Consider the following 16,307-nt stretch of genomic DNA (forward strand, 5'->3'; position numbering starts at 1 on the left):
TTAAACATGATGTACAGTAACTGGTTTGGACATATTTCTCTAAAACCATTGACCATTAGATTCCAAATCAACACAATGGATAAATTAAACACAGAAAATAAACAGATTAGTCTCCAAAGTTCATTGCTATTGATGAAATGGTATCTCTTTCTGATAACGCGTGAACTTCAGGGGCCTGGACCCCGTAAAAGCCTTATACCAGCTGGGGCATGTTGTGGCCACTGGTCCCATCGCCGAGGTTCGGACGTACGCTTAAAAAATGGCCTAGTTACGCCACTGCGAGACAGGTTGTCATAAAGGTTTTTTTATGCCGTACGAGTACGATTGTCATTTTGGTTTTTTATGCCTTCCGAATAAGATTGTCATTTCGGTTTTTTATGCCTTCCGAGTAAGATTGTCATTTTGGTTTTTATGCCTTCCGAGTAAGATTGTCATTTTTTTTTATGCCTTGCGAGTAAGATTGTCATTTTGGTTTATTTATGCCTTTCGAGTAAGATTGTCATTTTGTTTTTATGCATTTAGGGTAAGATTGTCATCTTGTTTTTTAATGCCTTCCGAGTAAGGTTGCTTTGGTTGTTTTAATGCCTGTCGAGTAAGATTTTCATTTTGGTTTGTTTATACCTTCCGAGTATGATTGTCATTTTGCTTATATTAACTCGAATCGTTTGCATGGTTACGAGAACAAAATTTTTTAAACGCTGAAAAAAAAAACGAACCCCGATGAAAACATACGAAACGTTATTTGTCACCGCCATTTTTCATATTTACCGACCTGGCAGTTAGGCATGTCATCCGTGAAACTTTACTACACAGATAAAGTTGGTTTTGTTTTGTTGTTGTTTATGTTTTACCCCTTTAATTTTGTACTCTTGCGAAACTAACATATGCTGACAGATTCCAAAAAATGTCATACCTGAATACTACCTTTTCATTTCACTTTCTTCTTATTTTTATTTTTCAATAATGAACGTTAATAAAACTCACAACATAAATTTTATCAAACTAATAAAATCCGTACAACACTAACCACGTAAACAATAAATACATGAACAAATAACAGATCCAAAACAAACAGTTGTGAACATTGTAAACGGAATGTATGGGGCGGAACTTGTTACTGTTTTCATTTCCAACTCGATTGGGTAGTGGTCACTAACAGAAAGAGCCTGAAAATACATGAAAAATAAATCATTCAGTCTTAATATGTAAAATAAAACGGGTTATAACAGTAGAAAAAGCGTGAAAATACATGAAAAATAAATCATTCATTTTTAATATGTAAAAAAACCGGTTGATAACCGTCATAAGTCAATTCTTTTCATGTATTAGTTAATGCAGATGTATGATTGCAGGGGGCAAGACATGTGTATTTGGAATAACCTGTATATCAGATATGGTCGAAAATCAGCTGCATATATACAGTAACAATATATATACATTATCGGAAAATATCAAATTTATTTGTATGAGGTTTAGAAACAGGACGAAAAGCTAGGCTCGCTGAGCTTTTTTCCTGTTTCGTAGCGAGAACAAATAAATTTGATATTTCAGACAATGTACATTTATTGTTTTTATCTTGTAATTTACACCCAGCACTGTAAAGTTTAGTTGTTTAAATCCAAATAGTTGTATCTGATTTTCAAAGAAATCTACATTAGTTTGAACGCAGACCGCAAAGAGGACCCGAAAGTGAACTGTCACGCAAAAGAAACATTCACATTACCGTTTGCTCAACATGGAAGCTGAGAAACAGGGGACTTTATTTGTACAAGTATTATTATCGGTGACCGCTGTGGATAGTACAGAGTTCTCGAAAAGTGGTAGTCCGAAGGTTTTGACCGCCTAATTTTGCAAAGGACCAACACAATTTTGGTATTTTGTAATAGAATAATAGTGAGGACCACCAGATTTTCTTCAAGGACCACCAGGATTTTTTTTTCGAGAACTCTGATAGTAAACAAGGAATTGAAAGTATAGAAAATACATGTTACTTCTAGTATATTTACGTTAATATAATACAGAGAAACGCAAAAATAATTGAAACTAAAAGAAAAATAAAAGTAACGATTTTGGAATAAAGGGGGTAGGGTGGGGTGGGGGAGTCTAAAAAAATTGTCCTGTCCCAAAGTACATATGAAAATAAAGAAAACATTTATTTGTGGTGTACCTGTTTTTGTACAATAGTTGGCTGATTGAAATGTAATTACCTGTTTTGCATGAAAATTTATGTCGGTAGTGCATACAGTCAAATATAACTCAATGTTATTTCCTTTTCCGTTTCTATTCACCTTAGTCATAATCGAAATCACAGTTAAAATTCACACTCTACTTATTCAAACGTCAAACTTACCACTGTATTTGTTAATCTGCATTCTTTATCAAACGTCAAACTTACCACTGTATTTGTTAATCTGTATTCTTTATCAAACGTCAAACTTACCACTGTATTTGTTAATCTGTATTATTACATTGGTTGCAATGAATTACATTGATTTCCCAGTGAAATAAAAACCGATAATTTCACATGTGAAATAAACGTGGTTATTTCACTCCTCTGACGTCATACAACAACAGGCGTTGTCAAGACGTCGACAACGTCGGATCAAAACAAATTGTGAATGCGTAGAAAAAGATATAGTACCTTACATTTTCTACTTAATTTCACAAAAAAAGCATTTGCCAATGTAATAAAAAGAATAACTAAACAAAGAATTCAAATATCGAAAAATATTCAACTCGTGACCGAACAACACTGATAATTAACTCATGCGCTACGCGCATTCGTGAATTAATGTGTTGTTCGGTCACTCGTTGAATATTTTTCTCTATTTGAATTCTTCGATTAGTTATTCTATAATTCTTTATCAAACGTCAAATTTACCACTGTATTTGTTAATCTGTATTCTTTATCAAACTCAAAAATTTTGCTACTGCCTTCCACTATGGCGTACAAAAATGTATCTCCATGCAAAATAAATCTAAATGTATGAAGAAGGAGAAAAAAAAAAGGTCACAAGTAAAAGATTTAAATGATTTTAAGTTCTTAAATCAGCATACATATAGTGGAATATTTCATGTAGAAGTTGTATTAAATAAACACATAAAAGGCAAACTATTATCTTGATCAATTTGCAATAAGGAAATGATTTGATACATACACCGCCTAACCGTAAAATAAATTTAGTTCGAAGACTTAAAATTCAGGATTACTGTAGAAACTAAATCATAACTCGTATTATCAGAACACTACTATAAAACGTTTCCACCATACATGTCCAAGAGTAGTCTAGTAGATGCTCGATATCGACACTATATAGAATCAGACATAATCGAATCATCTCAGTTATTATTTACAATTAAAACTAAACTAGCTTTCAGTAACTGCGAGTACTCTTAGATCGGCACTTCGTGTCTATTCTTTTTGTTAGTTGTTTCTGTGGTTTGTGTAGATCTGATGAGTCAAGCCTTTTTTTCAAATGAGTTCTTATGTTGAGGTGTTAAGCACTGTACCAGGTTAGGGTTGTGTTGAGAGTTCGTTAACATATTCAACGCTATACCATGTGCCGGTCTTTAGTGAGGAGCCTTTGATTCAGTCGTTGACGTTTGACACTCTCTATCATATATGTTTTTCGTTTATTGTTTTGTAAATCAATTATGCCATTAGATTTCTCGTTTGAATTGTTTTACATTTTGTCATTTGGGGGCCTTTTATAGCTTATTATACTGTATTGGTTTTGCCTATTGTTGAAGGCCGTATGGTAATCTATTGATAGTTGTTTACATCTACGTCATTTGTTCTCGGTGGATAATTGTCTCATTGGCAATCATACCATATCTTCTTATCTTTATACCGTAACACATGTTATTTAAAAAACTAATTTGCAATACTACTAGCTATTTAGAGAACTAAAACTTTGAATTCCGCGTTTCAAACATTCAGTATTTTTATTTGTTACCTGTCATATGCACAATCTGTTCCCGTGGAAACCGTTGTATCAATGTTGTCACTAATTAACCAATGATATTTGTTAGATGTTCGAATTGGAATATGATTGAGGTACTTTTTAGGGGCATAACTACATTCGGCATTCATATCACCAAGAAATAATATGTCCTGAGTTTTCATTTTTGATACAATGTCACTTTGGACGGTTTCTAGTGCAGTAATCTCCTGTATTGCTTCTAATGGTTTAACATGAATTCCAGCAAGAACAAACTCTGGTAGAACTGAAACAGAAAATTTCTGCATCACTCATATCAACACACAAACTACTTGATACGGAAGAAAGTTTATAAAATGTGCGTTGTCTTTATTATTATAACTCTCATAAATATGAATTAGCAGGGTTTTTTTTTTAATACATACAAATGCGCGAGAAAACTGGAGCAAGCCATTTGAGCCAATATTGAAACACCTAAGCCACCGACTTCTCTTTCATTTTTGGGGAGAGGAGTGTTTTTTTTTATTGATTATAAATTTCTCAAAAGTAAGTAAAAATGTGTTTCTAATCAAAATGTTAAAAAATAAAAACAGCATTGCCTTTAAAAAAATCTTTGTCCTATATATCTATAAAATTTGTTTGGTTTTTAGCAAATTTGAAGAAAACAATGTTTGTCCTGATGTACACCCTTCACACACAGACAAAAATAAATGGTCGGAGTCTTACAGAAAGTAATTAATTTGCAGTTCCAAATGTTAAAGACTGCTAAATAGCTTACCTGTTTTCGTGCAATTGATTTTAACTATGTATGGTTCACGTTCAAACACATTTTGCGGGTCATGGTACACGTAAGATGACACGACCGTAATGCCACTGTGTCTCCTGCAAACAATGATGAATACAATAGACTTTTAATAAGAGTATTAAACTAGTTATCTTAGATCGAAAGTTCAAAGCATCATAATACTGAAACGAGAAACTAGAAAAAAGTTGACATACAAATCAATTGATATGTAGATGGGTAAACAATGGACAAATCTATTATACATGAAAGCAATGAAATATGAAAATCAGTCAATAAATATCAATTCCACCAATGCTGCAATTCTGAAAAATGTAAAATTTCTTCGCACCAATTTGAATTTATCAAATTCTGCCAATTACTGATCAGTTCATTTCCATAAAAAGCTAACTTAGATACCTGTCATCATAAAATTCATGCAATTGTTTCGATGAAACTTGAATATTAAAATTGCCTAAATATTAGGTTTTCTTATCATTATTTCGTATAAAGTGTCATGCCTGGTAGATCATAGATAGATGGAAAACTGTTCTATTAGCATTTGAAATCTCCCTTTAAGAGAGTTGTGAGGCCCAAGTCAGATGTAATTAAATTGTTCACCGTTACATTTCCCGATCAGATGAGCTTGTAAGGTTATGATCTCCCATATATCAGTTGAATAATACGACAATTTCTCATTTTCCTTGGGTATTTAAATTGCGAGGTGAGGTATATCTTTGCTCTGCAGTTATAATTTATTATTGTAAAAAGAACAGTTGAATAAAATTATGAAGTTCAATGTAACTCAATGAAGAAAACAAACTTTTATATTTTAAAGCCATTTATCAGTCTAAAATTTCTCACCTATAGAGGAAAATGTACTGTTCTTTCGACATGGTGTCTCCAAGTCTTTTACTAACGATCTTGTCATACTTAAAACCTGGTGCTCTGTAAATCATGGGTATAATATTGTCATTCACATTATGTTTGCATATATAACTTTGAATACATTAATTTCAATAAGAAGAATTCTAGTTCAATTTTAAATCTTCATCGATACTCTCAAAACTTTCAATATCTGCTTAGTTTAACTTAATGAGAAATTCCCTTATTATATAAATTTACGTTATTCTCACTACGATCTATTTCATCAATATATTTGGTTTAAAACAAAAAAGAGAGTTTGCCATGATGTCACAATGTCTATATATATATGTGTGTTTGGTTAGTACCAGACGTACATATACTTCTGTCTTTGTGAGCAAACTTTAAATAATTTTGTTGTTGTTGTAAAATTGATAGTTATAAATTCCTTATGACGGGAGACTATAGTCATACTTTTTCACCAAGACTTTTATAGCAAAACAACTCGCGGCATTCATTTCACATTCGAAGAGTTGAAAATAATTTGTTTAGTATTGGAAAACCGATATTGTGTGTGGTTTTTTCTCTTTTGCTCTTTTGCATGCCAAATTGCAGTTTTTCGATCCCTACGTAACATGAATAATAATTGCGTCCTTTCTCGGTAAGTCTTCTCGGGTTCTTAGACATACCCTCAAGTAATCGTTCTCGAACGTATTTAGAAAATCAAATATTCAAGAAATTTCAAGTATTTTTAACTACCTGTTTAACGCGTTTTCTAGTATTGTGATAGAATCACCACTGCTGTCTCTGATTTCTTGAAGGAAGATAATATCATATCGCTTTAAAATCTGAAAAAATGGATGTGATAAATATTATGAAACAAAAAATGACGCTAATACTAGCATTTGGTTTACGATGAATATACAAATCTGTAACATACACAAACCTTTATTTATGTATTCTTTAAAATATAAATTCAACGTTAATACTAACGGGGCCGATTGCCGAAGAGCTTTTAAATGAGCATTACATTAAGTGAAAAACAAGTAAAATATAACTGCTCCCTATCTTGAACTTTTTTAAATACCTCCACAATGTATCCAAGCACCTGTTGATTGTCCGCTTTCTTTCGACCATACACTTTTAAATTAAAGGCACCAATTCTAAATGACCACGATCCTTCTGTTAGTGTAAGAAAAATCACTAACAACTTTATTCCTGTGTTCATCCTGCATATTTCTTCCTTCTTTGGTGACTTTAATGTACTTGAATATCCACGTCCGGTTTAAAGTGGGAGAATTTAATTGTTCTTTTATTATACTTTGTAACACTGAGCACAAAGCTTTAAGTAAGTACCTGCTCGGTAACTATAAATAAAGAAATTATGAAAAATAGACACGCGAATTCGAAATATTGTACTCCACGTCTTCAAAAAAATTAAAAGCAATGGGGTCAGCAATATTCAGAAATTGCCAATTTAGGTCTTGCTTTTTTTACATTTAGGCTACTTGTTATAACGAAAAATTATATTATTTAGAATAAATCTGAAATTGAACAACGATTATGAAAATGAAAGAAAGAAACACTCTATACAATGAACTAAAATAATAGACCTTTCAGGGGCTTTCAGATATTATACTAAATATTGTATCACAATTTTTTAAAATGCGTTATTGCAGATATATATATGTTCCGGCTATATGAGTGTTTGGCCCTTACGTGTATGGTCCGGGTTATTAACATGATGGACATTGAAAAGGTGTTATTATAAATAAAGTGTTTCTAAAAATGAATTTTTCACTTATACAATCATATGGTAACCATCGTTACATGATTTAGATCGAGTAAGTTCAGTTTTAATTGATACATGTGACACTGATTTTTGATCTTAAACATTTAGTTAAAAAACCTACTTGTTTTAATAGAAATGCTAAAGCAACACTTTTAGATGTTATTTTAACTAATATAGAAGACAAATGTGGTAAGATCTGTAATTTTGGCAGTGGCTTAAATAAGCGATGTCCACAATATGATTGCCGTGATAGTTAAATGTGATCGACCAATGAGTAAACCAAAGTTTAAAAAATGTAGAAGTTTCAAAAACTTTGATGAGCAGAATTTTTTGTATGATCTGCAATGTATAAACTGGGATATTGATAATTTTACTGATGTTAACAATGCATATGATAATTTTAGCAAAAGCTTTGTTCAGGTAGCTAACAAACACGCACCTTTTAAGAAAAGAAAATTTTACCAAAACAAATACCATATATGAATAAAGAGCTGAAGTCAGCAGTCTATAAAAAGAGAATGTTATATAACAAGGTAAAAAAATACAACAACAACAAAAAACTGGGAAGCTTATAGAGCTCAGAGAAATCTTGTAACCAAATTAAAAAAACAATCTGTAAACACCTACTTCATTGGAAGATGTTCTGGCGGCCCCAAGGCAAAAGATTTTTAGCCTACAGTTAAACCCTTTCTTATGAATAAAGGGTGCACCAACACCAAAGACATCATTCTACAAGAAAACATGACTATAGAAACAAACCAGGAAAAAATTTGTGAGACATTTAACAATTTCTTTGTTAATGTAGCGAAGAATATTGGAGATAACGACATCGTTATCGATGACAAACATCCAAGAATTGATGCAATTATAAAAAAAATATACAGATTTGTCATCATTAGCACTAAGTTTTCAACCAGTTAACGAAAATTTTGTTTTGAAACGAATAAATAAAATAAATGTCAAGGAAGCAACAGGTATTGACGGAATATCACCAAAACTGTTACACTATGCTAAACCTGTAGTTACGAAGCCAATAACTGATCTTGTAAATTTGTCATTGTCTACCTCAGTCTTTCCAGACTCACTCAAAATTGCCCAGGTGGCACCGATTCATAAAAAAAACAGTGTACTTGAAAAGGGTAATTACAGACCAGTGAGTGTGCTTCCTTCAATATCCAAAAAAAAATTTTGAGACAGCCATAGAGACGCAACTTTCTGAACATTTCAAAAATATTTTTAATTCATTTCTTGCAGCATTTAGAGCAGGTTTTGGCTGCCAGTCCACTTTACTAAGGATAACCGAGGACTGGAAGATAGCCTTAGACAATGACAAATACCTAGCAGCAATTTTAATGGACCTTAGTAAAGCTTTCGACTGCTTACCTCATGATTTGTTACTCATGAAGTTGAAACACTATGGTCTGAGTGATTCTGCTCTCCAATTACTAGATAGTTACCTGACTGGTAGAAAACGATGTGTCAAAATTGGTCAAAATATTAGTCAAATGCTTGACATTTATAAAGGTGTACCACAGGGCTCTATACTAGGCCCAGTTTTATTTAATATATTTATAAACAATATTTTTCTCTTTGTAAAAAACTGTGACTTGTACAATTATGCAGATGACAATACCCTTTCAAAATCTGGTTCTTCTTTGGCATTAGTTATTAAGTCCTTGGAGGAAGACAGTGGTTCACTAATTTCATGGTTCTCACAAAATAAAATGCAGGCTAATCCAGAAAAATTTCAAGCCATAGCGATTGGCAGCAAAACACATAAAAACAACATAGTCTTCAACTTAAATGGAAACAACATCAAATGCGATGATGAAGTAACCATTGATTTTAAGCTCGACTTTAATCAACACATATATCTAACATCTGCAAAAAAGCAGCCAGACAGTTAAACGTTCTGAAAAGAATTTGATCACACACTTGAACAAACTGGCAAAAATGACAATTTACCATTCTTTCATCATGTCAAACCTAAGTTACTGTCCACTCACATGGCATTTTTGTAGCGAGCGCAACACCAAAAAAAATGTAAAACTGCAAGAATGACTACAATAACTAATATGAACAATTACTTGAACAATCTAAACTACCAACACTTAAAATCAGACGCATTAGAACCATGGCATTAGAAACCTACAAAATTTTGACAAAATCCAGTCCAGAGTTCTTACACAATATATTAAATTTTAAAGATAACTCATATAATTTTAGATATAAACTCACAGTTGGTTTGCCACAACCTAGAACTACAAGGTATGGCAAAAGGAGTTTTAGCTTTGAGATAGCAAAGTTGTGGAACTCCCTGCCTAACCATGCAAGGAGCCTCTCAACTTTGGAACAGTTCAAACATTTTATTTCAGCATGGTGTTCTTCAGAAAACTGCTTTTGTAGCTTATGTAGACAATAACTTTGCTGTCTCACAGCTGGAATCTTCTGGCCCTGTGTTCTGTTTTTTGTTTATTGTTTGCTTTTGTTTTATTTATTTGCTTAGCTTTTTTCTTTATGACAGTTAAAGCAAAATTTGCTTTTCTTTTTTTTATTAGATTGCTTGCTTTGATTTATGCATGTTTGCTTAGCTATTAATATATATTATGCATGTGTTTTTATTTGTATGTGTAGTTTGTCAAATGTGCTTATAATTTGTTATTTGTTTTTAAATATCAAGTCGGTAGAGCTCATGTTTACCTTGTTGAATTGTACATATCATGCCCGACTATAAATAAAATTTAATTACTTACTTTACTTACTTGTGATTAATGACACAAAGTGAATTTTATTCACAAGTTAGAAATATTACAGTATAATCTTTTTTGCGTGGTCATTATCGATTTGTTCTTACAAAACAGAAATGTCGACTTTGGAAAATAACTTCTAGAAATATCTAACTGACGTGTTGACCAAGAAGTCAATTGTTTTACTCGCAAGCACTTAGTACATTGAATCATCTATTTCTAAAATTCATTTATTTTGGTATTTAAATTGGTTTTTAGTAAATTAGAATTTCTTAAATATTTCAAATTGATATAATTTAAGTTATTTCATGATTTCTGATTCCTATTAATGAGGGGCCTGATGGGGGGTCTCTTCACGATTCACGAGTTGATTTTTTTGTCAATCACGATTCACAGAAAATAAATTTCCATGATCACGGATCACGAAAATATAAAAAAAATAATAAATCTGTAGAAAAATGGATCACGATAGCGAAATGCGCCGATCACGAAGAACGAAAATAACCCATCAGCCCCCTCATTAATACGATCTAAGTTAAACAGTAAAATGGTATGAATCGGAGCGAAAACACACCAATGGAATGAAAAATAAGTAGAAATTAGAAGAATTTTGTTTTAAAAATAAAATTAAGCACTCAAGAAAAAAGGTCAACAAGGCCTGTGGGTTCACTTACGGAAGAAACAGTTGACAGGATAAAGGGCTTTAAATTGACTCCTTCGAAGGCTAGATAAATACACCAAGATTCAGACAATAAATCAATGGTAAAGGAATCATTTAGTAACTGTTTAGCTGTTTTAGGTTTGGAGATTAAGTTTTTGTGAAGTTTTTAATTGTTTAAAAAAATACCTATATGGTAAAAATACCCATATGGTCCGGCCCGTTAATCACCAAACGAGTATATATTATATACTCATATGGTCCAACCATACGCGTATGGTCGGACCATATGAGTATACTGACGCATATGGTCATGACCATACGCGTATGGTCCAAATACTCATATGGTCTGGAACATATATATATATATATATATATAATATATATATATAACAGATTTGTCTTTAGTAGAAGTCATCGTATCTAAAATCAAATCAAAAGGAAGTATCAATCTAACTAAAATCAGGTCTTTCTATACGTTAGACTTCTCGTTTTTCATACACCTAACAATAAATGTAATTTGTACGCTTTGCCCCCTCTAACCCTCTAAGCAACAGTAATAAACTCTTAACGCCTATGTCACAGTTAAGATGATATGCATATATACAAGAGCAAGAAGAGTAGAGGAGTAGCACGTAAAACTACAGTTAGTGTATAATTGTATGGATAAGAGCAAGAACCCATAAAAAAGGAAAATAAGTTGAAATAATAAAAATAGTTTAATAAAAAAAAATCTTTAAAAAAAAGGGGGGGGGGGGTTCCATGTTGTTTTTATTACTTAATCTGTCAATTTTATAAAATTTGTCGAATTTTGTATACTTTTATATGCCAAAAAAAAAATACATAAACAAAAATACCGAACTCCAAGATAAATTCAAAAAGGGGGAAGTACATAAAATCTGATAAAAGCAAACGCTCGGCTATTCCATCAATGGAATGACTAGAAAACAGCTTCATATTCCTAACTTGGTACATACATTTTCCTTAGAAAAATGGTGGGTTAAACCTGATTTAATAGCTAGCTAAACCTCCCACTTGTATGACAGTTGTTTATAGATCTGTTATACTGTCTGACAAAATTGTGTGATCAACCCAAACAGACATTATTGGTTAACGTGACAGTACTGGGATCCAGCAGCCAAAATTGTGTAAACATACTGCATAAATTTACAACACAACTTAATTAAGAATCCAAACAAAAGTACAATTAAATTTAACAAAGAAGACAACAAAAAAGTTTTAGTAGTTGATAGTACAGTATAGTAAAACATAACGACATATACACGCTTTCCCGCATGTGGAGCAGGATCTGCTTACCCTAGCTTCCGGAGCACCTGAAATAAATTAACCCCGGTTTTGTTAGGGTTCGTGTTGCTCAGTCTTTGGTCTTCTATGTTGTGTTTTGTACACTGTTGTTTGTTTGTTTGGTTTTTTTTTTCGTTTTTCGCCATGGCGTTGTCAGTTTATTTTAAACTTATGAGTTTGGATGTCCCTTTTGTATCTTTCGTCTCTCTTTCCCAATCAATTTCAAACTAAGTAAAATATAAATATAAGGGTAAATTAAATGAAAATAATGCTTATAAGTACGTCATGCGTCCGAATCACACATCTGGACGCGCCAGTACCAGGAACGTTCAAAGGCCAAACACCAGAAATAAGGAGCCACGTCAAGAGTAAAACGATCAGAAGGAACAGACTAGTAATAGAACAAAGACAAATCAAGGGAAATTTTAAACCTGCAAAGTAAATAATGACACACAACGTCAGCACCTAGAATCTATAACTCAAGACCATCCTGTATTATTTGTGAATTTAATTGACACTGAATATTTATCTATTATGTCTTTAATAGTACCTTCCGGTGAACTTTTTGAAAAAAAGGACGAGTCGTTCTTTTGCAAAACCCTGGTTCATTATTTGTTTGCTCAGACACCGATGACGTTTTACAAAATCTGAGTAGCAGCTGCAAATGACCGCACAAAGACACCCCGATAGCATCTTTGAGTCGGAATATAGAGCCAGAAAAGGTGCTTAATGGACCTGGTCTTTTGTCAATTTTCTAACCAAGGTTGTTATAAATCCTTGCTTAGTTCCGAAATTCTAAAATCGTATATACTACGTATGTAAATATAACCAGAGAAAAATGACGTTGAGGAACTTTTTATAAGAATTCTTAAAGTGCTAAATATTAACATTACTTTGGTTTTAATTTGTATATTTATTTAATTCAAATGTGTCTTTATATTTTAAAAGCCGAATTCGATTATTGATTTCTAGATGTCGTTATTTTATTATTACGCAACATGATAACAGTAGGTGTATTTACACGTGTAAGCCAACATATACATAGATTATCAGTGGTATAACAAAATCATTTTATAAATAAAATATTGGCCCGAAACAAGAGTACAAGATGGGCTCGTCACCTGTCTTCTGGTATTATTTCCATATTGATCAAAACCTGCTTAAAATGTACAAGTATAGCCACTGATAATCTGATATTCGGTTCAAAGTCTTGATAGTGTGCTTGAAAAACTTTTTTATAGCGTTATCTTTGTTTATATCAAAAACGGGCAAATAATCAATACCCCCCCCCCCAATCCTTAAATTCTTAGCCCTAGCTTTATTTATGGTAGAAGTGGTCCTTTTGTTGCTTTATATAACTCTAATACCGGTATGTGTGAGACATGCTCTTTTTTTATGTGTTAAGTTGTAAGGATGTTTATTTTCTTATATATTACGGTTTATCTTTTAAATGAGATAAACCGTATTAATTAAAGAACCAAGTTTAAGACAAACAAATGATGTATGTGGAAAATAGCGGCCACAGTTCACTTCGAATGACGAGGTCTGACATGATAGCAGAATGCCAACGTAATTAATTGATTTAATTGACAAGTCTGTGCACCATTGGTGACAAAGGATGCTCAAGTTCCTCAAGGTTAAATACTAAAGAGAACGAGGGCCATGATCACCAATTACGTCGGCTCATATTCGCACCACCCCCTGGTTCCCAGGAGAGTGAAGATTAACAACTTCTAGATCACAAAACAGTTAAGCTCGAACTGGTACCAATTCAGAATTAATCTTGCCACGTGAGTGGGTCTATCTATACACACTCATTCATCAAAAAATGTTTTTCCTGTAAAATATTTGAATTGATTTAAGTAACTTCACGAAATCCTTAAAATGTGAGATGTTTTATGAGACAAAAACAATTGTTAGTATACAAGAGATCCTAATGAAGCTTGTGTGTTACTCTCAAGAACAAAATAGAAGAAACCTTCTTATAAGTTGCATGACACAAAGTTACACTTCACATGGAAATTAGACTGTCAAATTTCTCTAAACCACCTTTACCAAGAGTAAAGACAGCTTCAATAATGAGTATAGAAACAAATGAATGCATCCAGGAAACAAAATATGAAGATATGTAGGATAAAACAAATGCATTTAGGTTATAAAACAAATTAGAGAAGACCAAAATGAGAAGACCAACGGCTTGATTCATGCTAAAACTATTAAAGAAAAACAAATATGATAGACAGCAACCAAAGAAAACCACTAGATCACAGGCTTCCAAATTGGGACATGAACACAAAGAATGTTACGGGGTCTAACATGTCCGTGAGCGCTCAACCTTCTACCAAGCGGAGACAGTGATGCAACTACACAAAACAGGAACAAACCGCAAGAGTCATTCGAAAAGGGTCCGATTCACCACTTAGCACAAAAACAAATAACAAAATGTCTAGCCTGTTTATCTTGTTCCTTACAGTAGAAGAACTTATGTGAGTTCCAGCAAATAAAGTTGTCAGATTTTATTAAAGTATACCGTTTGATTAGCTAAAGGACAATTAAAAAGCACGTTTTCTATCTCTAACATCCAAAGATGTGTAGCACGTTTTCATTATGAATAATTAAAAATAATGGAATCTCAAAAATTTATCAAGTTTTTTTTGCAGTTTTGCATCAAATTTAGAAAGTTTGAAGTGCTTTCAAGTAAGTATGAAAGGTAATATTCAAAAATATAAATACTGTTATATAAATAATGGTTGTGGTCAATTTCTCATTTCTTTCGTGAAGTGCGATCAACTAATGCGTAAATTTGATCGGACTCTTTGGTATTGGCATTTCCTGCAAAGAGTTGGACTATTCACCAATGGTCTAACCTGCAATAAATGCGTTGGACTGATGAGTATTGTACTATCTTGCAATGCGTTGCACTAAATAACAATGAGATACATGCATGCATACATGGAAACAAATAACGGACTAAAACTAAAAACATACCCAACCACAATGTTCTTAAATGAGAATGATATTGGTCTAAGACTTGCAACATTGAGTCCATGATAAACGAAATAAAGTGGATTTAACTTGACATAATAGTTCACTCATTTCATTCGAGAAGTTCATTATCAGTTGACAATGAAAATAATCCAATTCACATGCCTTCGAATTTATACATCAACTTTCAAATCTAATGGGGCCCCGGTGGCCGATGTTTGGTTCAACTACCGTAACACCAGCCTCTCAACATTGAGGTTGTGACTTCGAGCCCCGCACATGGCAGGTACGTTCGATTTCAATCTTAATTAACCAGGATTGCCAGTTTCCTGCCGAAAGTATGTGGTTCCCTCCGGGCACTCCGGCTTCCTCCACCAATAAAAACTGGCCGTATCGAAATATCCAATAATGCTGAAATTAGCATTAAAACACAAAAAAATCAATCAATCAATTTAAATCCGATGTCATACAAAATGATCTATAGGATGTGAAATTTAATTTCAATAAGACTGCATCAACACAAAATAATCCTTAAAAAAGTTTATACTATAAACTATTCAAAGATCAATGAAGATGGGCAAGAAAAAGATCTTTGAAGGCCGTACGATGACCTATAATTGCTAATATCCACGTCATTTTAACTCTGGTGGATAGTTTTCTCATATCATTGGTAAAAATCATACCACATCTCCTTATTTTTATTTTAAGCTACCTTTCAGGATCGTAAATTTGTTTAACATATTCTCAGTAAAATGAACGAAGCCAATAATATATAGAATTACTTAGTCTAATTAGTTAAACTTCTAGTGACATAGACAAACCTTTTTGTTTTAGCTTACTATACGGTATGGGTTTTGTTCATTTATGAAAGCCGTGCGGTGACCTAAAGTTGCTGGCCGGCATTCTTGTCCTTTGGTTTCTGGCGGATAGAACGTTGTTGATTTGATAATCATACCACGTTTCCTTATTTTTAAAAACATACACGTTAAAAATCATGTATTGTTCTAGTATAGTCCCATTTAGATTATGGAAATACCAAATGATACCTGCGTAAAAACTAAGGTATGATGGTGATGATGATGGATGGCTGCCTAACGCCCAGTGGCAAATTAAAATGCACATTCAGGACGAGAACATGTTAATGTAATATGAATATTAACCCTGCTTTCTACTAGACCGACACGCTGAGCCCGATTTTAACGTGCTAATTCACAAGGTAACAGTCCGCAGGTAG

General features: G+C 32.8%; 1 protein-coding gene across 1 annotated transcript; it reads right to left on the minus strand.

Moving 5' to 3' along the window:
* Positions 1-974: 974 nt before the first annotated feature.
* On the minus strand, positions 975-6,874 carry LOC127698494 (deoxyribonuclease-1-like). The gene is made up of 7 exons (XM_052201999.1): positions 6,674-6,874; positions 6,346-6,434; positions 5,587-5,670; positions 4,720-4,823; positions 3,957-4,227; positions 2,882-2,978; positions 975-1,166 (listed from the first exon to the last, which is right to left on the minus strand). Exons 1-7 carry the CDS (start codon positions 6,812-6,814, stop codon positions 1,023-1,025), a joined length of 930 nt encoding a protein of 309 aa, XP_052057959.1. The 5' UTR covers positions 6,815-6,874; the 3' UTR covers positions 975-1,022.
* Between the last annotated feature and the right edge of the window lie 9,433 nt (positions 6,875-16,307).

This window comes from Mytilus californianus, unplaced genomic scaffold (assembly GCF_021869535.1).
Source record: "Mytilus californianus isolate M0D057914Y unplaced genomic scaffold, xbMytCali1.0.p SCAF_4, whole genome shotgun sequence".
NCBI classification, from domain to species: domain Eukaryota; kingdom Metazoa; phylum Mollusca; class Bivalvia; order Mytilida; family Mytilidae; genus Mytilus; species Mytilus californianus.

What these genes read in the sequence shown, in the direction of transcription:
- LOC127698494 (XM_052201999.1), bottom strand. Translation starts at nt 6,814, where the DNA reads ATGAACACAGGAATAAAGTTGTTAGTGATTTTTCTTACACTAACAGAA. An exon ending in CTAGAAAACGCGTTAAACAG is followed by an intron (nt 5,671 to 6,345) that starts GTAGTTAAAAAT and finishes CATGATTTACAG; the next exon opens with AGCACCAGGTTTTAAGTATG. An exon ending in AATCAATTGCACGAAAACAG is followed by an intron (nt 4,228 to 4,719) that starts GTAAGCTATTTA and finishes TTTCTGTTTCAG; the next exon opens with TTCTACCAGAGTTTGTTCTT.